Genomic DNA, 25559 nt, shown 5'->3' with positions numbered 1-25559 from the left:
ACATGGAAAGAAGTACTGATTGGCTTATATATGCGAAATTAGGCCTGCGGTTTACAGAGGTCTAAATTCTGGTTGGTTAAATAATGATCTTAACCCTTGACCTCAAGCATGGCTACAATCGGTGTGTTGAAGGTAATGAGACTTTTAACGAAATAAAACACACACGTGACAGTGTCAGACAAAAGACAGTTTGCTGCAAGCCTTTAAATTGGATAACGAATACCTTTTAGGGAAATGGAACTACCCAGGCCGTTTTATAATAGAAGATAATTGAAGATTAATATGTCCTCATCAGTTATATACCTATTTCCGAAAGCCTTTACCTAAATTCGTAGAGGCTTGCCTAAAAATAATCCCAGTTGATGCCGTTTAATCAACATTTAGCGCTTTTCTTCTTGGAATGAATTAATGAGTTTAAAAACAAAGTAGAACATACAGTATGGATCAATTTGAAATTGTCTCATTTTCTTGCAAATTGCGAGTTCAAATCTGTGTCGAACACAAGGTTATTTAGTTTTTTCTTTGTAAACCCCCTCCCTTATTGTCCTAGATGGAAATGATGAGTTTAGAAGGAATGGGGAAAATACAGTATGGAACAGTTTGATATTGTCTCAGTTTCATACAAATTAAAAGTTTTGTTTCCCCCACACACAGCAAATTAACACAAGGTGATCAATGCACAAGGTTTCAAATCACCCCCCCCTCCACTGATCGTGCTTATTTAAAAACAAAATATATTACCAGCGTGTTTAGCTATGTAGTTTGTGTTCTGTGACTTATCTGGAAATACATTTAACAGACTGGTAAAATGTTCTACTCTGTCATAAATTATTTCAATCTGTTCAAATTACAGCATTATGGTACATCTTGTAAAACTCAAAAATAAGTTTGTTTAGAAAAAAAAAATATATATTATCACAGTAATGTGATCTTGATTGATTACGTCAAGTTTTCAGCATCAGAAAATCCAAATCTTTATGAACAGTAAAATTCACTGGTGGTAGAAGATTGATATGTTATAATAAACTTGAATCTTTGTTAAATTTTTCACATGTAAATTACAGTATTAGATACTTTGTGGTTATTATTGTGGCATATCAGTGCATCATTCACTGAAATGATCAGCACCGACTAAAGCGTTGATGTGCTAAAAATAATTAAAATGTATGCATTATCTAAGTAAATTTGGAATTTTCTTACGTTTCTTTGGAAAATAAACTTGATTCTTTGTTTTATTTATCTTCTTAAATCACAGTATTTGTGACTATAGTGATTCATGCTTCATTGACTATGCAAGCTGTTTTTAAAAGATATTCTTCTCTGGCTAAAGCTTTGATGTGCCAGACATAATTGTGATTCATTGTCAAGAGAAATTATTGCTTAGTAAATGAGACGTATTTCAAAGTCATGCTATTTCAGATTAGTTTAAGTACTGTACTTCAACTTTAACATCTCATCTAGTGTTGAATTTGAATGAGCATAGTTAGAAATAGTATCAATGTGTAAGAAACTCTTACACCTGTGGCTTTTACAAGTATTAAGCACTGATACAAAAACAGACAAACAAGGAAACATTCTAACAAACATGTAACGAAAGATTCATAAGCTATCATACATGTGAGCCTCCTGATTGGGAGGATTTTCCTCCCGAGATAAAGGATGCCTCTCACCCCTCCTGTCATTCTTTGTGATCTCCCACATACTTAAACTTATTATGAAAAAAATTATGGAACAGACGTTTTTCCATTTTTTTTATTCATGCTTCGCTTCTGGTAAAGTATATTTTATGTAAAAACTTGTATGATGATGTGAGAGAGTTGCTGACACTTTACAAATGATATTACGTGTACTGAGAATCTTTTGGCAGGGTTGTTTTGGCTTTGGGCATTTGGTGTTCTGACTAAAATTTAGGTTTGTGGATTTGGATTATACAGTAAATGCATACTGTTTCCATCACACACCAGATATAGTGGTCATCATGGATTGACCATATCATGACTCATAATTAAATTAAGTTTATTACCCCAATTAGGAACTTACTTGTCAACTGAGCTACAGTACATAGTGCAGAATGCTCTTTTTAAGTTGTACATAATGCTGTTTTTTCAGGAACTAGACGTGTGTTTACTTTTACCATAGACCTACTGTTTTTATGCAGACTGAAACATGGTGCTGCATTCTATAACATACAGCTTGAAAACAATGTACTTAGGATGGTAGGTTTGGTCGTCTAATGAATTTAATATTTCCAGATGGAAGGCAAAGTAATGGAAAAGGATGATAAAATAAATATTTTCAGTAGGAGAATAAACAGGTATGTATTATTTTCAGTTAATCCAGATACAGTTTATTTGCTGCTACATTAGCACATTCTTTCAATCCACATGAGAAAAACTGCAAAACTTATCCCAAAATTCAAGCAGATATTGTAGTTTAGCTAATAATTTTGTTATATTTTGACCGTTATCATTTTTAAGAAGTTGACTTGATTACAAATAATCATTTTGTCACCAAAGAACGCAGACCAAATGCATGTTAATACTGGGTTAGGCAATTAGGTAAACTGTGAAATTACTGAAATTATATGTCTATAATTGCCCAAATGGCACTGAATCTTTGGGAACCAAAACTAAAGCTTAATATCACATGAACAAACTTTGGGTTTCAAAGTTGAATTCAGAGCAGTAATAATTCATAGTTAACTGCCTGAAGATAAACATGTACATATCACAGAAAAAGGGTGGGACCAGTTAGTATTTGCAAAAAGAGGGGGATGGCGAGATTTTGTTTTTAGCATATTGCAGTAGCAGTTCATTTCTTCTCTATCTCCATTATTTGATCATCATCTGTTGCAATTCAACAGAAGTGCCTACTGTCATGCAAACTTAACAGAATTGTTTTAATGGCAAAACTGGTGCCTGTGACACTCACCAATCCCACCTAGCACTTTGTACCTATGCTAAAACTGAATTAGCAGAGTAACAGTATGGTACAGTTATGATAATATAATTCACATGTAACAGTACGGTACTGTCACAATAATCTTATTCACATGTAACAGTATGGTACAGTCATGATAATATAATATAATTCACATGTAACAGTATGGTACAATCATGATAATATAATTCACATGTAACATTATGGCACAATCATGATAATATAATATACATGTAACAGTATGGTACAAGCATAATAATATATTTCACATGTAACAGTATGGTACAATCATGGTAGTCTTATTCACATGTAACAGTATGGTACAGTCATGATAATATAATTCACATGTAACAGTATTGTACAAGCATGATAATACAATTCACATGTAACAGTATTTTACAATCATGATAATATAATTCACATGTAACAGTATGGTACAATCATGATAATATAATATACATGTAACAGTATGGTACAAGCATGATAATAAAATTCACATGTAACAGTATGGTACAAGCATGATAATACAACTCACATGTAACAGTGTGGTACAATCATGATAATATAAATCACATGTAACAGTATGGTAAAATCATGTTAATATAATTCACATGTAACAGTATGGTAAAATCATGATAATATAATTCACATGTAACAGTATGGTACAATCATGATAATACAATATACATGTAACAGTATGGTACAAACATGATACTATAATTCACATGTAACATTATGGTACAGTCATGATAATATAATTCACATGTAACAGTATGGTACAGTCATGATAATATAATTCACATGTAACAGTATGGTACAGTCATGGTATCCTTATTCACAAGTAATAGTATGGTACAATCATGATAATATAATTCACATGTAATATTATGGTACAGTTATGATAATATAATTCACATGTAACACTATGGTACAGTCATGATAATATAATTCACATGTAACAGTATGGTACAATTATGATAATGTAATTCACATGTAACAGTATGGTACAGTCATGATAATATAATTCACATGTAACATTATGGCACAATCATGATAATATAATTCACATGTAACAGTATGGTACAGTCATGATAATATATTTCAAATGTAACAGTATGGTACAATCATGATAATATAATTCACATGTAACAGTATGGTACAATTATGATAATGTAATTCACATGTAACAGTATGGTACAGTCATGATAATATAATTCACATGTAACATTATGGCACAATCATGATAATATAATTCACATGTAACAGTATGGTACAGTCATGATAATATATTTCAAATGTAACAGTATGGTACAATCATGATAATGTAATTCATATGTAACAGTATGGTACAATTATGTTAATGTAATTCACATGTAACAGTATGGTACAATTATGATAATGTAATTCACATGTAACAGTATGGTACAGTCATGATAATATAATTCACATGTAACAGTATGGTACAGTCATAATATAATTCACATGTAACAGTATGGTACAATTATGATAATGTAATTCACATGTAACAGTATGGTACAGTCATGATAATATAATTCACATGTAACATTATGGTACAATCATGATAATATAATTCACATGTAACAGTATGGTACAGTCATGATAATATATTTCAAATGTAACAGTATGGTACAATCATGATAATGTAATTCATATGTAACAGTATGGTACAATTATGATAATGTAATTCACATGTAACAGTATGGTACAATTATGTTAATGTAATTCACATGTAACAGTATGGTACAATTATGATAATGTAATTCACATGTAACAGTGTGGTACAGTCATGATAATATAACTCACATGTAACAGTATGGTACAGTCATAATGTAATTCACATGTAACAGTATGGTACAGTCATGATAATATAATTCACATGTAACATTATGGTACAATCATGATAATATAATTCACATGTAACAGTACGTTACAGTCATGATAATATATTTCACATGTAACAGTATGGTACAATCATGATGTAATTCACATGTAACAGTATGGTACATTCATGATAATATAATTCACATGTAACAGTATGGTACAATCATGATAATATAATTCACATGTAACAGTATGGTACAATTATGATAATGTTATTCACATGTAACAGTATGGTACAGTCATGATAATATAATTCACATGTAATATTATGGTACAGTCATGATAATATAATTCACATGTAACAGTATGGTACAGTCATGATAATATAATTCACATGTAACAGTATGGTACAATTATGATAATGTAATTCACATGTAACAGTATGGTACAGTCATGATAATATAATTCACATGTAACAGTATGGTACAAACATGATAATATAATTCACATGTAACAGTATTGTACAAGCATGATAATACAATTCACATGTAACAGTGTGGTACAATCATGATAATATAATTCACATGTAACAGTATGGTACAATCATGATAATATAATATACATATAACAGTATGGTACAGTCATGATAATATAATTCAAATGTAACAATACAATAATAATATTTTCTCTAGTTAAAGGTCATTTTTCAGGAAGAAATTTACTGTGTACAGAAATCAGTTTTGCTACAAATAATAAACAAATAAAATTTTAGTTATTAATGGTGGTTAGCCTGTCATACATTTAGAAACTTAGTCTCTATTAATTAATCAGTAACTTGCAGTGTTCATTAAGCATTTTGTGTTTTAATATAAAGTTACAATATTCCTTGTATTGGTTGATAGTGTATACACATGTTTCATTTAAATGGCTTTGCTTATAAACATTCCAGATTTATATAACTAACTTTTGAATTCCAAAAGGGGGCTGAGACCTAAAATCCAATTTCACTACATATCTTTATCAGCCAATCAGAACTCTTCTTTCTTATCCACTTGGGTTTCAATGCAGATGAGCACATTGGCCATGGAAGGATAGTGATAACAATATGACCCTGCAACAACAACAACAATAATGCAGCTCACATCAGATCCCCTCATTATAATGGAGTTAACATCAGAATCCTTCATTATAATGCAGCTTACATCAGAGCCTCTTGTTATAATGAAGTTCCTATCAGAGCTCATTATAATGCAGTTTATGTCATCCCCTCATTGTAATGCACCTCACATCAGAGTCCCTCATTATAAGTTAGATAAAATCATTAAAGACAACACAATTCAAATTGGATATGTTGCCTTTAGCTCAATGCTGATTCTAACTGGATATGTTAGATAAAAATGATTCAAGACGACATGAGGCTAATTGGATAATTATGTCAGATAAAAATGATTCAAGACTACATGAGGCTAATTGGATAATTATGTCAGATAAAAATGATTCAGTTAAGCTGGAGGATTGTAGCCAGGCTCATACTGAATTTTAATTCTGTTCAAGGTCATATTCAATTACCATAGCACAAAATTTTAGCCAATTCCTATAACCACAAATAGCTGATGCAAATAAGAACTCTAAAACCTGGATAGTTTCTATCTTATTTTCAATTTCCACTAACTCCACTCTCACATCCCATGCATCTAAAAAGTCACCCAGTTTATTACATACAATGTTGAGAATAATCTGTATACAGTTATTATTTATAAATTTGTAAATGTACAATTCCACATTGTGTGGACATGGATGTACAAAAATTGTTTGAAAAATCCAATTTTGCTTTGAAATACATGTTTTTTAAAAGGCATTCTCACAGGTGTGTTTATCTGTTTTTAAATGAAGAAAACAGTCTCACCTTTGTTTCTAAAACCAGGGACATTAATATTGTTTTTATATTTAACTTTGTTGGTGGGTTGAAGTAAAATCAGTTGATATGATATGGTTGAGATGTTTGCATTTGCACTGCAATACCATTTCAATGCAAGAGACAAAAGCAACCTGCTTGTGAAAATTGAGTGTGACCTGGAAGATCTAACAAAGATGCACCGAGGATAATTGATTGACAGGATAATTGATTGACAGTTTTAGTACTATGTTACACTTAATTTATTTAATGTAATTTCAATCAGAATGTTGAGTTTTAACCATATGAACACAAACACACATGTGCATACACACATGTTGATTGGAAAAAGGTTACAATAATATTTGAACAGCAATATCTTTGTTTTTCTTTCTTGTGTTCATGTATTTATTTACTCTTTTAATTTATTTTATTTTCAGTTTGATTGACTGATATTATACATGTTGCCTTCCTCCTAGACTCGTTTTTTTATTGTTTTGGGACCCTTAGTTTCTTCATTGTGAGGGTCCATGACTCTTGGTTGCAGAATCCTACAGAGAGCACTTATTTCGTGCAAAATATATATAAAAATACAGTTGTTAGTTTATGCTATCACTTGACATGTTCCTCCTGATTGATCACTGCATATACTCATATACAAGTCTTATTCAGATGCATGCAGCACATACCGTTATCTACCATTGCATAATCTGGGTCTGTGTTCTTTCTTTGACTAATTACTCCTGGCAAACTACACAGGCCCAAATCTGCCAGTGCAATGATAGATTTGGGTCTGTGCAGTTTGGAGTTGGACTCAACCTATAAGTGACTATATATGGTACAGATATTTAATAGTGTCTTTATATGGAGGGATGTGAAGACATTGAAAGTGCTGTAATTTTTTATTTGCCCAGACTTGTGGATTTTATGACATTGTACAAATACTTAGATGTTTGCTGGACAGGTATTTTTCCAGCCGTGAAGTTTCACCAGGTTGAGAAAAATTGCAATGGTACAGCATTTACATTTAATGTTGCATACTTGTACAGTAAAATCCTTTCTGGTTTTGACTCTTACAGAATGCAGTGGCAATAATAACAGGTGGGGCCTCTGGACTTGGCCGTGCTGCTGTGGAGAGATTTATCAAGCAAGGGGCCAAAGTTGTCCTGTGTGACCTTCCCACTTCTCCTGGACAGGATGTAGCTAACAGTCTTGGTGACAACTGTGTATTTTCTCCAACTGATGTAAGTTGATTTCAGATTAGTACAGCTTTTAAATTCTTTATCAGATGCTTAGCACTGAATTCTGGTTATCCATCAAATGACGCTTGGATAACTTTGTTACATGGAATGTAAGTTGTGAATAGTGAGTTCTTCTGACTATTCAAACTGCAGATCTGTTATATATGGAATGTATAATGGTATGTATAGAAAATTCATTAATAGATAGGATCTAGACCAGTTTCTTATAATGCAGAAGTAACATGAAATGTTCCACTTGTGGCTTCGATCACATGCTTCTACATTAGTTGTTTTGATTTCAGTGCATCTTTGCACGATTTCCTTTCATCCTTTGATGTTAATCATGCCTTTACAGTTTTTGTCCTTTTAGTGCATGGCGGCATTCAAAGTTTCCTTTACAGACCTTCACTTTTTTTCAGAATTCAGGTGTACAGTAGACTTAAGATATTTTGTGTGATGCATGATGCATTACTTAAAATATTGTCTGTGATAAACAACACAGTACTTGAGATATTGTCTGTGATAACAACACAGTACCTGAGATATTGTCTGTGATAAACAACACAGTACTTAAGATCTTGTCTGTTATCAACAACACAGTACTTAAGATATTGTCTATGATAAACAACACAGTACCTGAGATATTGTCTGTGATAAACAACACAGTACTTGAGAAATTGTGTGATAAACAACACAGTACTTAAGATCTTTTGCTGTGATAAGGTGGCACTCAGCAGTTTCGTATTTTGCATAGGGTTAGAGCTTTAAAGAAAAAGAATTTCCCCAGCTTTCCTCACTGGTTATACTGGCTTGTATATCTTAGGTATAGTTCAAATAACCTTTAATACCCTTTATTTTGGTGTATGAATGATGGGTGTGATATGGGTTATAGAGTATACAGATTGGCCTTACTCCAGATGTGCACCTTTCAAAAAAGTGCTAGCTCCACTTGGTCAATTTCGCTTCCTGAAATTCAGAGGTAAATTGTGTAAAAAAAGAGCTGATAACTTTTTTTAAATTTTATATATTTGGTTGTTGTTGTTGTTGTTGTAGGGTTTAACGCCATTTTTCAGCACAAGATAGGCTATACATGGCGGCCAGTATAATTGGTGGAGGAAGAACCCTGGAAAACCCCGGAAAGAACCACCGACCCATGAGAAGCTACTGGCAGGCTTTCTCACTTACCCACGTTAGACGAGCCTGAGACTTGAACTCACGCAGACAGAGGTGAGATGGCAGTGATCTGTAACGGTGAGCGCTTTAGACCACTTGGCCACTCAGGGCCCCTATATATTTGGTAATTCATTCCTTGCACTTTCGGAAGCTGGTATTGTCTAGTATGGCAAAATTCATTTTCCCTACTTTAATAGCTGCTACGGATAGTGCACTCTAGATTAATTCAGGCTGATTTTTTTAGCACAAGGGAGCAGTCATTTTAGTTAGCTGTGTGCTTTGAGCAGGTATAATTTCCAAAAGTACAATAACCAAAGAAATAACATCCAAATTACATTAATGTAGCATAGAGGTATGCCACCATTCTCTCCATTCTGCATGTTTTAAATGCAAACAACTTCACCGTACATACATCACTCTCTCAAAAGTACATAATAGCTGGTGAGCGCCCCCCAAGAAACAATACAGTACCCAAAGTATTGTCTGTGATAAACAACACAGTACATAAGATCTTTCCTGTGATAAACAACACAGCACTTAAAATATTGTCTGATAACAACACAGTACTTAAGATATTGTCTGTGATAAACAACACAGTACTTAAAATATTGTCTGTGATAAACAACAAAGTACTTAAAATAATGTTTGTGATAAATAACACAGTACTTAAGATCTTTGTTGTAGTAAACAAAACAGCAATTAAAATATTGTCTGTGATAAACAATACAGCACAATTTCAAGTCTTTTGTGCATTAAATGTCTCAGGAAATTTGTGTATGAAAAATGAACTGTAGCATTTGAAATTTTATTTCGATCAGTTAGATTATGTTGTCTTTGTTAGTATACCTTTTTACCTTTTATACTTGCTTATAAATTGAACAAATTAAGAAGCACAGACCCAGATCTGCCATCAGTGAATCTCTTAGCAGATCTGGGTATATGCAGTTTGTTAAGAGTAATCAATAGAATAAATGACAAATGGTGATCTTCCAGTGCATTTATGCAAAGGCAGATTGGGGTCTGTGTTGTTTGCAGTTGAACTCAACTTGTGAATGTGTATGATTCACTGAAGCTTACAAATTTAGTTTGCATCTTCTTAATTTAATGATCATCTACTGCTTGCCAGTTTCGGTTTTAGTTCTGCATATAAGATAAAATATTGAAATGAATGTTGAAATGAATGTTGAAATGAATATTGAAATGAATATTGAAATGAATATTGAAATGAATATTGAAATGAATATTGCACACTTATCATCATAAAGCTTATTTAATAGTGTTCAGACAGAGGCTTAGAAAAAAAAGCATATAGAAATTGAACTTTATGAGTAACCCAACATTTTTTCAAGGAAACAATAATAATCAGATATAAAATAATTTTTATTGTATTTATTCTGAACAAAAGAAGATGACTCTTTTGGAATACATGGCTGTGGGACTTACACTGATTTCTCAGAAATTTCACTGAAAAAGTAATAGATTGAACAATAATTGTGCATCAAATTTTCAAGATGTACCATTATTTTTTAATTAATTCAGTTCTAGTATAAACCCTTCAAGATTACTGTTTTTAAATCAAATGTACTTTTTAAAAAAATCAGTTCTTTTGCTGTTGTTGTAGGGTTTGACACCATTTTTCAGCACAAGATAGGCTATAAATATTGGCCAGCATAAGAGCTGGAGGAAGAACCTGGGAAAACCCTGGAAAGAACCACTGACCCACGAGAAGCTACTGGCAAGCTTTCTCACATACCCACATTTGCCAAACCTGAGACTCAAACCCATGCAGACAGAGGTGAGATGGCAAAGATCCGTAATGAAGAGCACTTTAGACCACTTGGCCACTCGAGGCCTCCAAGTTCTTTTGCAGTAAAATGTATAGACAAAAATATGTAATAACTTTTACAGATAATTCATGTTGCTCCTAAATTGTTTTTTCAGGTCACCTCAGAGAATGATGTCAGTGCAGCATTAGAAATAGCAAGAACTAAGTTTGGACGTTTGGATGTGGCAGTGAATTGTGCAGGAGTTGGAGTGGCGATCAAAACATACAATTTTACAAAGAACAGACCTCATGCCTTAGAAAGTTTTACCAGTGTTATACGGGTAATTTCCATTTTTATCAGATAAAGTGAACGTTCAATTTAGAGATCCAATTCAAACTCTGTGTCTGAAAAAGGTTTTCCTTGAGTACTGACCTCTGACAGTAATGGACTTTCAAAGCTGAATAGACTAGATAATGTATTATGGGACATGAAAATTTTCAAAATTGAGATCTTTAAGAAACAGTTAAAGGGTAATGCAGTGAATAAAGCCACATAGCTCTGAACAATGTTTTTGATTCCATTCCAGAGTGAGTGTAATGTGCATCATCAAAACAAACATACAAAACCTGTTTGACTTCATAAAGAAAAGTCAACAATTATATCATAAACTATTTCCAAAATATAACTTTAATAAGCTGTTAAACTATTTAGCTAGATTGCGAAAAGAGTTTGTATGAGATCTTTTGTAAAAAGAATATGGTATAGTCTGTATATCATGAATTCATATTATTTTATGTTAGGCTTTGAATTAGTTTATTTGCCAGGAAAAATAATTTTGACTATTCACAGGGGTGAAATATGAAATTAATTTTTAACTACCAAGTCAATCATATCATGGTCAGTTTGTCTGCTTGACATGCAGGTGATTCAAGTTCGAACCCAAGTATGCGCATGTACTTTTTTCTTCAGTGTGTATTTGTTTTAACTTGAATCGAGAAAGAAAATTACATGACTACTATATTTTCCGTACTAATATAAACAGAAACACAGCAAGCATTTAAAGATTTAACAGCTGACATTATTGCCTGGGATAAAGTAATATGCTTCTTCAATCTGTTATACGTATTTCTAGCCAATATATATGAGCATAAAACAAAAGAAAATTTGTTTGCATCAAGTGAATAATGGATACATTTCATCTTCTGGGTGAATAACATTTGGTATGTTCAGTCGTGGCTTCACCACTCTTGAAAATACTATAAGTTTAACGCTATCTGATTGAAATGTTTCCATTATTAACTTGTTTTAAGAAATTATCCTATATTTATTGTCCTGTTTATCAAATGGTCACACAATGGTATATCTTTTGGATAGAAATGGCAATGATGTCATCATCAGTGTTAAGACTGTTAATGTTTTTTGTAAAAGTCTTATGTAAAAGTCGGTGCAGGCTAGATAAAAATGGGGGTTTTGAATCTTCTCAAGGTAATTTGATCCCTGATAAATGTAATGAATTCCACTTCAAAATGACAGAGCGCTTAAAATCACATACAAACAAATTGATGCATTATAGCACAACCCAGTAACCTTGAGTAATATGAAATGGCTCAGACAGATCCTGTATGTGCTTTGTTTTGAACTTATGTGCCACAGGTAAATCACCTTACTTGACCTATATTTTATCACTTGCCCAATGAGATGTTTTCATTGATATTTTCATTGATGATCTACCTTCTAGAAGAGTGCATTCTGATTTTATTCTTTGTCATTGAGTCAGGATAAGAATGTTCACATATGAATATGTTAGAAGTTTACCAATTAATTGATACCTATCAGCAAGGTGATATTTTCGGTGTTGATATAAATACATAGATATATGTACTTCTGCTGGAATATCCCAATACATATTGCATCAAGGGTGTAACAGTATTGATGCTTGAAGGGGATATGATTTATACTGAATTCAGATTGAGAAAAGAAGAAAATTGAAGAGTGTGATGTCTCCTCAATAAAACTAGCAAAGATTTCAGTGCTCTTGTTAAAGATGATCTCCTACACACGAGTAATCAGACTGGTTCTGACACTGACATGAGAAACCAGTCTCACTGACAAATGATTCTATGAAATGATAAATTAATAATGAATAAAGGTTTTGTTCAGTTTATAACAGAACTAATTGCAGTCAGCATAACAGTCATGGTGTACTCATGTAATGCTAGTAAAATTGTATAGATATTACGTATGAAGATAAATGGGCAAGACAGGCATTTTATCATTATGCGTATTGTCTATTTTATTGCAATGTATATTGTATTTGCCTGCTAACTGTATGATACATATGGTGATATATATTGCATCACCACTCATCTATTATGATATGTATAGTATTTTGAGTGTGTGTGTGTGTGTGTGATTTGGATTTTTAACATAACTTTAACAATTTTGCAGTCATATCGCTACAGTGTCTGGCACTGGGGCATCCTACCACATACATATAGCATGATGTCCCGCTCAGTCACATTATCCTGACACCAGGTCTTACCAGTCCTAATGCTAACCTCTTAATGCTGAGTGCTTAGTGAGGCTGCTGTTAGTACCATTTGTGTAAGTCTTTGGTATGATTTTGGCTAGGGTTCAAACCCATGACCTCTTGCATCCAAGGCAGATGCTCTAACCACTAGGCCACCAGAATGTTATTGTAGTGTTTTGACTTAGCAGACAAAGTGTGTGTAGTATGTTGGCACTGGCAATCTCCAGAATTGCCAATGGCAGTCAGAATTTTTTGATAAAACTATATATTTGACAGTTGAAAATATCAGTGCTCCAGCTGTTTGCAGGTATTTGGCTTGAGCTGCTTTTATCCACTAGCATATGTCCAAGGTATCCATGACGTAATTGAACATGCATAAATGTATTATGTATATTTAAATCAAATTTCTAATATCAGTTAGAGATGGAAAACTAAAGTGAAAGGGGCCCCGAGTGGCCGAGTGGTCTAAAGCGCTCTGCGTTACGGATCACTGCCATCTCACCTCTGTCTGCGTGGGTTCGAGTCTAGGATTCAGCCAGTGTGGGTATGTGAGAAAGCTTGCCAGTAGCTTCTCATGGGTCGGTGGTTCTTCCCAACAACAACTAAAGTGAAAGAAGGGAATTAAGAAAATCATTGATTGGTAAGGACTAATGATCAATAGAAGCAAGATCAGAAAATGAAAAACTCAGGATCGCAGCCATTCTCTGGTTCAGAATTGAGCATATCAGTATTTGTCAGGGAAAATTTTGGTGAGTAATTGGGAAATTCTAGTGCTACCTGTGTGTCTGTCTGTGTGTGTTTGTGTGTATGTGAGGGAAGAGAGAGAGAGAGATTAGAGAGGTTTATTTTAAAATTATATAGTCATTAACAGTAGAGACCACCATAATGTGCCAGAGGATTTGCATGATCCCATAATGTCCATGTACAATGATTGCAATGATTTCCTGTTTGTACTGAATGGTAAGTCGTTACATACAGACCTAACTACCCTTGATAGGGAAAACATTACAAATTTGACTTAATGCAACTAATACCTCCTTTTATACCAGACAAACACTATTGGCACATTCAATGTGATCCGCCTGGCAGCAGGGATGATAGGAGAAAATGAGCCCAATGTTGATGGACAACGAGGAGTCATAGTCAACACGGCCAGTGTTGCAGCATATGATGGACAGCAAGGACAGGCAGCCTATGCAGCTAGTAAAGGTGCTATTGTAGCAATGACATTGCCTATTGCACGGGACTTGTCAGATAAAGGAATCAGAGTTTGCACAATTGCTCCAGGTAAAACTTTCTACCCAAATCTGCCAATTCAGTAACCAATAGTGTAAATTGCTCATATAGCATGATAATGATTTTGTGGCTTTCCTAATGTGGTTAATAAAATAATATTCTAATAAAACTTGCACAAAATAATAAGAGACGAGAATATCAAAAAAACTCATATCAGCCTGCATGATGATTTAACCTGTAATGCTCAAGGTGATCTGCAGAACAATATTCTTAACTATCACGTATCATGTTGTGAACATACCATCAACAATAGGCAGTGTGGCTCGTTCCGTTGTGAATCTGAGGGCAGAGGATCTCATTCCATTGTGAATCTGAGGGCAGTGTGGCTCATTCCATTGTGAATCTGAGGGCAGTGTGGCTCATTCCATGTGCCCATTGTGAATCTGATGGATGGCTATGTAAAGTTAACAAACATGCTTCACCATCCCCCTGGTACATTGTCAGGTTTTATGACTAATGTGTTGAATCTGTTCTATTTTACTTGATATAAAAGTCAAGACAATTACATGAATGCTGTACTACAGGGTTATATGAACACTGTACTACAAGGTTTTCAGCAAAATGTCAGCATTATGAGTCCAGACCCCATTTTCATTAAACATTTAAAATTTTCTTCATCAAATTGAGATTTTTGAATACCTTTTTTATTGCTCAGTTGGTAACAATGATTTTTAGCTTATCTTGTACAAAGTAGTGAAGATCAGCTATACACCCTCTGGCACTGTTGTCAGTGTCCTCACAGAAGCATGCACACACTTTTTTATCTAGAATTGTGAAACTTTATGACAGGATGCATCTGAATGATCACTGCCTTCGGTGACAACCTGTGTTATTGATTTCAGGTTAAAAAGGTCAAAGGCCAAGGTCACTCTGACAGAAGAAAAATGGTTTCTGCACAATAACTTATTCATCAGTGGTTACCAAACTTTGTAGAATACATTTGGTGTAAGGAAGAACCCTGTTGATTTTGGTGTCGAAATGTCTGAGTCACTGAATAAATAATTTTCTGCACAATAACAATAGTTATATATGACTTACTTCTATCAAATTTTGTGACTGGGTTGCACTTGGGGTAAAAAAGAAGGCTTTTAATTGGAAATGAAAAGGTTCAAGGTCATGGACACTGGTCGAAACTAGAAAAATGCTTTCTGCACATAACATTAGTTTTTCATTACCGATATGGCCCAACATTTTATAGATGGGTTGCACTGAGGATATGGAAGAAGCCTATCGATTTTGAGGTCAGAAGGATAAAAAGGGTCACTCAGTCTGAAAGATTTTGTTGTTGTTGTGTGGTTTAACGCCATTTTTCAGCAAATGATAGGCTATACATGGCGGCCAGTATTAATGGTGGAGGAAGAACACGGGAAAACCCCGGAAAGAACCACCAACCCACGAGAAGCTACTGGCAAGCTTTCTCACATACCCACATTGGCTGAATCTTAGACTCGAACCGCTGCAGACAGAGGTGAGATGGCAGTGATCCGTAACGACAGCCTGAAAGAAGAAAAATGGTTTCTGCACAAATATTTCAGTTATCTACATAGAGGACCATTAAACAAAGGGCAGGCATTTAATGTGTTATTCATGATACCTTCATGTTTTGCATCTATTAAATTATGTATTTATATATTGACAAGAGATAGATACTTGGGATTGATAGATGAATAAGAATGCTTTTGTGCTTAACATTCAAGGACACTTTCAATCTTAAGTTCATGAAAAAATGTATGCAGATATATAACAAATATTTAAAATTATTCAACAGCTAGGATAACTGTATGAAACCTATTGGAAGTGATGAATTACATTCCAGTTACCCATTTGAAATAAGAGTTAATTCCCCTTGTCAAATCAGCATGTAAGGTTATTTAAATGTTTATCATACCATCATTGTTCTTTTTAACAGCACAGCATTAACTATACATTATAATGCAGGGCTGAGCAATTACTTTTTTTAAACCACTAGTCCAGGACAAGTGGTTTCAGAAAATTCACTAGTCCCACCTTACTCTTCACTAGTCCCACCTTACTTTTCACTGGTCCCAAAATGGTAATCACTTGCAGAGATTTGATGAGACGTACGCACTTAATCCATAGAAAAAATAATAATAAATAATATAAAACATAATTATTTCTTACAAGAATTTAATTTTTCATAAATATTCAATGTGTTATACATTTGGCTTCTTCAGGTTCATGTATATATGTTTTAGCTGATGGATTTGAAAATATGTCCATGTCTGCCACCTGCACCAGTACTAAGCCAGCAGTTGATAGCTGTGTCCGGGTTAAAGTCCTCAAGCTTTGGGCCATTTGCAGAAATGTTCATTAGCATTTGTAAACTCTTTTGGTTTAAGGAATCCCTTAAAGAAGTCTTGATTAAGTTCATTGAACTAAATCCTTGTTCACACTCAGAAATAGCTACCGCACACTCAGTATCCGTCTTACATTTTATCCCTCCATTTTCAAACAAATTTACCTTCTCCAAATCGCCGTTATTACCTTACTTGCAAAAATAATTTAGCAAACTCATTTTATCCACAGAGTAACTATCAGCTTGCTTGAAAACTACTTCTGAAGTGATCATGACATCAATTTTCTCTTTTAAACACGAACTGAAACAGCTCATTAATTAGCGTAATTGTTTCACTTCAAACCCAATATTGCACGTGGAAGTTAATCATCTGCATAATAAATTATAAATTAAAGAATCATTACTGTCATTTAATCAGTTCACAAAGGAAACCAACACTGATGTTGGTAAAGTACCTTTCATTAATTTAAGTGCACTGACTTGCTGGAACTGGCCCCAAGTGGCTGAGTGGTCTAAAGCGCTCTCCGTTACGGATCACTGCCATCTCACCTCTATCTGTGTGGGTTCGAGTCTCGGATTCAGCCAACTTGGGTATGTGAGAAAGCTTGCCAGTAGCTTCTCGTGGGTCGGTGGTTCTTTCCGGGGGTTTTCCCGGGTTCTTCCTCCACCATTAATACTGGCCGCCATGTAGAGCCTATCATGTGCTGAAAAATGGCGTTAAACACTACAACAACAACAACAACAACAACAACTGACTCGCTGGATTAAAATCATAGTGAGCCGCTCGTTATGATCTAGAGTGAGTAAACTCATTGCAACAAAACTGCTTACAACACTGCTAATTGATCATACTGGCTTTTTTTTGTTTGACGTGTTTTGATTTGCCGATAATTTGGTCGCTTAACCCAATATGCAGTCAAGCAGTAACAGGATGTAAATGTATACACAAAGAGAGGTAGAATCAAGTTTTCAGTACACCTGGAGGGCATGATTGGCCAAATAAAGGCAGATATATTGATTAAAGCAAGAAAATAATGACTAGCCCGACTTTTTTAAAAAGCACTTGTCCCGGACTAGCAGCTGGGAAAATTTTACTTGTCCGACTTCAAAAATGACCAGTCCAGGACGTTGGGCTATGGGATTTGCTCAGCCTTGTAATGTATTGAGTCTTGAGCTTGACGATATGGGAATGTGAGAAAGTTTGCCAGTACCCTCTAATGCAGGGGTCTCAAACACATGGCTTGCCAAATCTTATCCTGTAGCCTGCAAAATGATTGGCATCACAAGGTGTCATGAGAGATAAAAAAAAGTGGTGTGGCTCTTAGGCCATCAAAAATACCCTCATGCACCTGGGTGGTTCAAGCTTGAAACCCCTGCACTAATGGGTTGGTGGCTGTTCCTGTTGTTTTCCTGGGTTCTTCCTCCAACAGATACACTGGCCACCATATATAGCCTATCATGTACTGAAAAATAGACCCACAGTTACAGCAGCAACAAACACAACAATCTAGTTACTAATCTTTGCGGATGGCTTATGCTTGGGTAGGGAAGAACCCTATTGAATTGGGGGTCAAAAGATTGAAGGCCATGGTCACTGTGATTGAAAGAAGAGAAATGGCTTCAGAACAGTAACACAAGGCCAACATCACAGATCTATACAAAGTGTGTGGATCGATTACACTTTGGGTAAGGAAGAAGCCTGTTGATTTTAGGTCCTAAAAGTCAAAGGCCAAGGTCATTGTGACTGAATGAGGAAATGTTGGGGTGGATACATAATGTGATGTTCACAGTACTCCTGTGAAGAGGAATCTTGATCTAAGTGATTACTAGTTTGATTTGTAAGGTTATCACATGCTGTGTCATTGGACTGACCTTGTTAAAACAAGATGATGCTTTGTTGTATGAAATTGTTCTTAAGTCATAGGCTGTAATACAATATAGTAAACATCAAAAGGAATTTAATTCTGTTATCTTGAAATATGATCTAGCAAAATTTATCAAGGCTTGGAACAAATCAGATATGTTCAGTTTTGTGGGTTTTTTGAGGCACTTTATATTCACCGGCAACGAGAAGTGTGATCAGTCATCCATGTAATCATAAATAAATGTTATGCTTCGATGACACATCTGAAATAGTTTCATTTTAGACAACTGTATATACTCACCCATAAGTTGAGTCCAGCTGCAAACAACAAAGATCCAAATCGTCCACAGCATAATGTGTGTGCAGATCAGGGTCTATGTTGTTTGTTATACTGATAACTTCTAACAAACTGCACAGACCCAGATCTGCTGGCACATTATGTGACAGCAGATCTGGGTCTGTGTAGTTGGACTCGTCTTATAAGCAAGTATAGTTGGTATATATTTTGTCAAAGTTCAGTATATCTGGATGTGTTTCTATGATGGGTTTTAATTTTCTGTGCATGGTTTAGGGTTACTGATTAACTTTCAGTTTTATTGTGTTCATTTGAGAGTACAATGACATTTAGGGTAAAAAATTTCCTTCAATTTTTTAGAGTACAGGGGTTTTGGTTTCCCAAAGTTTATCAACACATAAAAAGGAAAAAATTGGGACCAAAAATATACTGTATTTCAAGTACTTTTTTGTACATGAAAAAATAATTATTCTTTTCAGAGTATGAAAAAATATACATAAATATAAATATTTATTTTGGATTACTGACTGTGTATGAAAAATAAAGTGTGTGCCTAAACAAGGTTTATGTGACACACAATGCTTAGCAACCTATCAGCACTGATGTAAACAAAAAAGCAGCATTAGAGGAAAAGGTTGTGTTTATAACCTTTTCCTCTAATGCTGCTTTCAACCAAATTAGTTTTTTTAAGTTCTCAGATATGTTATAAATTAATGTGTGCATGTATGTGTGTCTGTTTTAATGGGGCAATAATGTGTAAAAATATGTCTATGCCAAGTGTATTTAACAAAAAATATTTGTTGCTGTGGGAAAATTTATGAATATGATCCAGGTCAAATCATCTTGTAACATTACTTGCAAATTTAGATATGTTTCAGTCAATGTGTGTCTGTGTATGAGAGAGAGAGAGAGAGATAGATAGATAGAGTTACATGATGATTGTAATCTGTATCGTTCATTTATCTGATAATTGTTATATTCCTTATATAAACAATAAAAGAGGCACTATTATTCTCCATTGGGTATTAAATTGAAATAAATAAATTGTCGTTGTTGTAATCATGAGATTCATTACCACATGGCAGTGCAGACCTGTTATACTTAAATACACTTTGACCTTTAGCTTGATCTTTTCCAGGAAATGCTGGAATGAAGACCAGATTACTTCAACATATTATATTAGTAAGGCTCCATATAGGGAAATGATGTAACCCATGGGGTATTGAAAATGTGTCTGACAACAAGCCATTAGCTTAAGAATAATATTAACCTACTGATACTTCTGCTAAAGCCTATTTAAAAAAATGGCAGATGAATTAATAAGACCAATATTATTATTCTATGTTGTAAAACTAAAAGGGCAGTCACATTTTATGTACAGAAAATAGGAGGATTTGACAAAAAATAACAAGTTTTGTGGAAGAAAAAATGATACATTTAATTAATTATTATCTTTATAGACTGATGGTGTACAAAAATTAAAGGGTACAAAAAGTAACATGAAATACAGTAATTCAGTTACAAGATGTTTTTTGTTTGTTTCCAGAGGTTTTAGTCATGAGAGCTTTCATTGCACTTCCTAAGGGAGATAATTCTTTTCACATTGTAACTATGGAGTTAAATGTAGTCACTTCCCTTCCCTTTCTAAGATGTTTGATGGACGAAATGAATAGAAAGAACTGAATATGTTTTAAGACAGGAGAGAAAAATAGAAACATTTGTGTATATACATGCAGCCAATTTGATGAAAACTATATTTGAGTTGATCATTTACTTCTGTTGTTAAATTTTAAGCTTGGAAGACATGCCTGAACCTTTTTTAATTCAAATTTATATCAATTTTGAGATCACTGTGGTTAATTTGAGATCACTGTGGTTAATTTGAGATCACTATGGTTAATTTGTTTATACCATCTATACTTGCTTATAAGCCAAATAATTTAGGAAGAAATAAAAGCCTGGAAGAAAGGGGGTCAGCTTATCCATGCGCCAAGGTCTGAACTTGAACATTTTAAAGTTTTCTTGTTGACTACCTTAATGGCTGTAAATCTTGGGACACAAGAAATAATTATTTTTTCCATGTCCCAAGACTTTTATGCATGTTAAACAAAATTCATTTTTGGTGTCCCAGCACTTACTAAACTATTATAAACTACTATGATTGCTTTTGTTATTATATTGCATGTGAGTATTTTCTGATTTCTGCAAAATAATAAATTTAAATAAAGACTTCATAATTCATGGGCTAGTTCAAGTTTTCCCATGAGACCAGGCTGTACTACTGACTGCAGCTCTGTAAAATGGTGTGTAATATCACTTACATCAAAGCAAACTACAAATCAGTTTTTATAGTTCTACAATAATTTTGAAAGCATTAATTCTGAAACTTCATTATTGTATTTTGGAGATATCAAAGTTTACTGCAGTGGTTCCAATGATTTACATGGGATTTACTTCATTCAGTAGGATGTATTTTATTTAGCACGATCTCCAACCTTCAATGTACAGGTGGTGGGACCATTATGCAAATATGCTCACTAGCCTCAGTGGGAACAATGAACTAAATGCGGGTATGCGAGAAAGCTTGCCAGTTGCTTCTCGTAGGTTGGTGGCTCTTTCCGGGGTTTTCCCGGGTTCTTCCTCCACCATTAATACTGGCCGCCATGTATAGCCTATCGTGTGCTGAAAAATGGCGTTAAACCCTACAACAACAACAACAATATTGAACTAAATGATTTGAATCCATGGGATTTACTTGTTTGGTAGGATGTATTTTATTCAGCACGATCTCCAACCTTCAATGTACATGCAGTGGCACCATTATGCAAATATGCTCATACATGTAAACCCCAAGAGGTATACACATAATTTGTGCTAATATAAGTTGGCCTATACAAATTCATTTAGAACTCAGCATGCATAATATGATGTCATCTTGGACTTTTGTGTCAGCTTATACATGGGTCATTGCAATTTATAATGTTTTGTTTTTCCTTCTATTTATTGCTTCTCATGTCTTAATGTTTCTGTTTCCAATTTTCTGAAAAATTAGGAAGCTGTTAAATGTACAGGCATTTGCCAATTTGTTTATTATCTTCACAGGACTTTTTGACACTCCCTTGCTGGCCAGTCTTCCAGAGAAAGTGAGGAAGTTTCTTGCCAGCACTGTTCCATTTCCCCATCGCCTGGGTAACCCTGATGAGTTTGCCCATTTGTGTCAAATGATTGTAGAGAACCCCATGTTAAATGGTGAGGTGATACGCCTAGATGGAGCCATACGAATGATGCCATGATTTCCAACTGTGATTCAAGAAGGAAGAATTTTTTTGCAGTGACATGAGTTTGTATGTGTTAATAATTGGTGCACAAAACTATATTTTTTCTGTACTCGATTGGTTTCTTGGCTCTTAAAGAGACTGGGGGATCCAGTCAATCAGTGTTTGGTTTGAAATTGATTTCTTTTCTTTTCTTGAAAGGTATTTAAAAGTAGAATGTAAACTTGGAAAGATAAACTCATGACTAATTAGGAGATTTTATGTAGTCTGGATTTCTTAGGGAGGGCAGTAATTAACCATTGGTGGTTGAGAACTCATAATGAATATTTACATGATTGTAGAAGGGATTAACAAGCAAAAGAAGTATTTGTCCAAGTTAAAAGACTTCCAGCAAATTTTCCATTAACTAAAACCAGAGTAGCCAAGATTAATTTGAATTTATATTTCTAATAAAGAATTATTCCTCAGGTCTGTTTTACATCCAAATGAACCCTGATAATTGTCAATGGTAATTTTTATGCTTATAATTTTGATAATTGTTCTAGTATTGATCAGTGCACACTACTTTTGATAGAGAAAGGTTTGAGAAACTTTAAATATTTTAAATGTTACCAGTATCATAATGTCATTTGCTCTTGAAGTGGTAAATCTCTTTTGGAGAATACATACCATATATACTTACTTGTAAATCAGGTCTTACTGCAAACAGCATAGACTCGGATCCATTTTCACATAATACATTTGCAGATCAGGGTCTGTGTTGTTTGTTCTATGGATTACTCCTGACAAACTGCATAACCCCAGATCTGCTGGCACATAGATATGAGAATATGCAGTTTGAAGTTGGATCCAACTTGCGAATATATACAGTAGATGGATACGAGTTTTAATGAATTGGATCATTACTCCCTGCTTTGAAAGAAAAATTGGATTTTTTAAAAGTTATATAGGATCATTTGTGAACAGTCAGAATCTTAATACTCAAGCCTTCAAGAATATGTCAGATGGCTTTGTGGCTAACAAAGCCAAGGTTTACCATATATACTCATTCATAAGTCAAGTCCAACTACAGACTACACAGATCCAAATCTACTGGTGCAAAATGCTCTTGCATATTTAGATCTATGCAGTTTCTTAGGAGCAATCAGTAGAACAAACAACATAAACCCTGTCCTGCCAGTGCATTATTTGATGGCAGATCATGGTCTGTGTTAATGACTTATAAGCAAGTATGTATGGTATCCAGTTCAGTGTATATTTTGTACCACTTCATCTCATTATGGACGGGGGCCATCAGGTCAAAAGATATGACAGTTTGTTGAAGTTTTTCTTGCTAATTTGGATTATGTAAGATCATATACTATTTCCTTTACATTCTACAGTATTCCTGCCATTGGACCATGGATAGTCATCATGGGATAATAGCATTATGCCCTTGGATATATCAACAGTTCATATCATGTGTTGTTAAAAAATAGTGATTGGCAGTGATTGGTAATTATGTGTTTTGCTTGGATGCATTCCCAAGAAATATTCTCAAGTTTTCAGCTGATTAAAAACAGAATATTAACAAAATGAAATCACAGGTACTTCCTTACATTGAACTTTTGTTATCTTATTTAATAAATTTCGTCACTCTGAAGCCCAAGGATTATTGATACATGTGTAATCAGGAAATAAAGGAATAATTTACTTAAGAGTAATGAATCCTTTTTTTATTTTTCCTCAGCAGTCTGCAATTTGCTTCTTATGACTAGAATTTGCCTCTAGCCATTAATTTTATCATACCATGTCAAAATCCATGCCTGCCATATTCCCAGACAGGGTTGGGTTTTTCTGTTTGACACTTAAACAAATGCATTATGAGGTCACATGGGGATGGCGGCAGTGTGCATGACCTAAACAAGCAACATCAAGTTGAGAATCATCTATACAGTGGTCACCGCTCTTAAAAGGGCCCTTCTGCACCGGCAAAATGCCCGTATAAGATGGGTGGCCTTTTCAGAGGGATAATATATTTATGAGATGTACATTTATTTATGTTTATTTTGTAAGAAAGCTACATATCTTTGTTTAAAAGTAGCATTAATTATTAAAATGTTCTTCTTATCTTCAAAACAGACTTATTTTAAGGTTAAATAAATTAATAATTATTATTATTAGGCATGAAATGTGAGATGGGTATTGTTGGCATGTGCATTGCAAAACCATTCAAAAAGGTTATATAAATCTTGGTACATAAAATGTTTCATATTTAAAACAATTCTCTTTCCATTTACTCTCATTTTCCCACTGCTGCTGAATATTCTCCTTATCTGTTATGTTGTTTACACAAACTTACAGAAACACAAACAAACTTAAAGACCTAATAATGTTTTCTACATTAAATATTTTCAGCATGTTTTTTGTTTCTTAATTTCATGGTGTTTGTTTTTTGTAATAATATTATATATGTTTTCTTTTTATGTTATAGGTGTTGTCTAACGTTGTAAAGCACTTAGAGCTTCTAAAGATTAGGTGCTATGCAAAGTCCTCAGTATTGTTATTATTATTAATTGAGTCTTCCCAAAATAAAAATTTTCGACAAGTGAATTCTCCCCATTGTCGTCAAGTCAAATAACTTTTACTTCTGAAGTATTATTTCTCTGTTTATGTGATGACATGTTATAGTTTTTGTTGATTTAATCCTATGCTGCTAATTGTACAGTACTGCAATTTAATTATGCAGACAAAACATTCGTAGAGTAAATGAAGTGCCTTGTTTATATGGGAGTTGATATATGTAGTCACGTGATTTTTGGTCTTTGTCTGGTACCCTGTTTTTTTGAAGGTTAATTTCTCTCTGTGTGTTGCACCACAAAATCTATATTTAGTCTATGCTGACCATGTTATGATTTTGAAAATTATGCCCTGTCATAATCAAAAAATAAAAAACGCTGTGCGAGACCCATAAATCTTATCATAACATTGTTGACTCCAGTTCCTCTAAATGTTGTCATTTATGATATAATTCTAACCTTAGTGGTGCATGTACTTTAGCCAACACTTCTTTTAGTAATGAAACCCTGACAAGCAGAACCAGACATTGGGAAAGATAATCAGGTTACTTACCATATGAATGAAATA

General features: G+C 34.0%; 1 protein-coding gene across 1 annotated transcript; it reads left to right on the top strand.

Moving 5' to 3' along the window:
• The first annotated feature begins 84 nt into the window (after positions 1-84).
• LOC149787839 (3-hydroxyacyl-CoA dehydrogenase type-2-like) lies at positions 85-24132 on the top strand. Its single transcript, XM_089974057.1, has 5 exons — positions 85-132; positions 7756-7920; positions 11032-11196; positions 14436-14673; positions 22261-24132. The coding sequence occupies exons 1-5, from the start codon at positions 109-111 to the stop codon at positions 22449-22451; spliced, it is 783 nt and encodes a 260-aa protein (XP_089830183.1). The 5' UTR covers positions 85-108; the 3' UTR covers positions 22452-24132.
• The last annotated feature ends 1427 nt before the right edge of the window (positions 24133-25559 follow it).

Source organism: Sinohyriopsis cumingii, chromosome 11, assembly GCF_028554795.1.
Source record: "Sinohyriopsis cumingii isolate HCF-2022 chromosome 11, ASM2855479v2, whole genome shotgun sequence".
NCBI classification, from domain to species: Eukaryota; Metazoa; Mollusca; class Bivalvia; order Unionida; family Unionidae; genus Sinohyriopsis; species Sinohyriopsis cumingii.
The sequence above is the reverse complement of the archived record's forward strand: the minus strand, read 5'-3'. Positions and strand labels throughout refer to the sequence as shown.

Coding starts and splice junctions, on each gene's coding strand:
- LOC149787839 (XM_089974057.1), top strand. CDS start 109: ATGGCTACAATCGGTGTGTTGAAG. Junction 133..7,755: donor CTACAATCGGTGTGTTGAAG/GTAATGAGACTT, acceptor TGACTCTTACAG/AATGCAGTGGCAATAATAAC. Junction 11,197..14,435: donor GTTTTACCAGTGTTATACGG/GTAATTTCCATT, acceptor CTTTTATACCAG/ACAAACACTATTGGCACATT.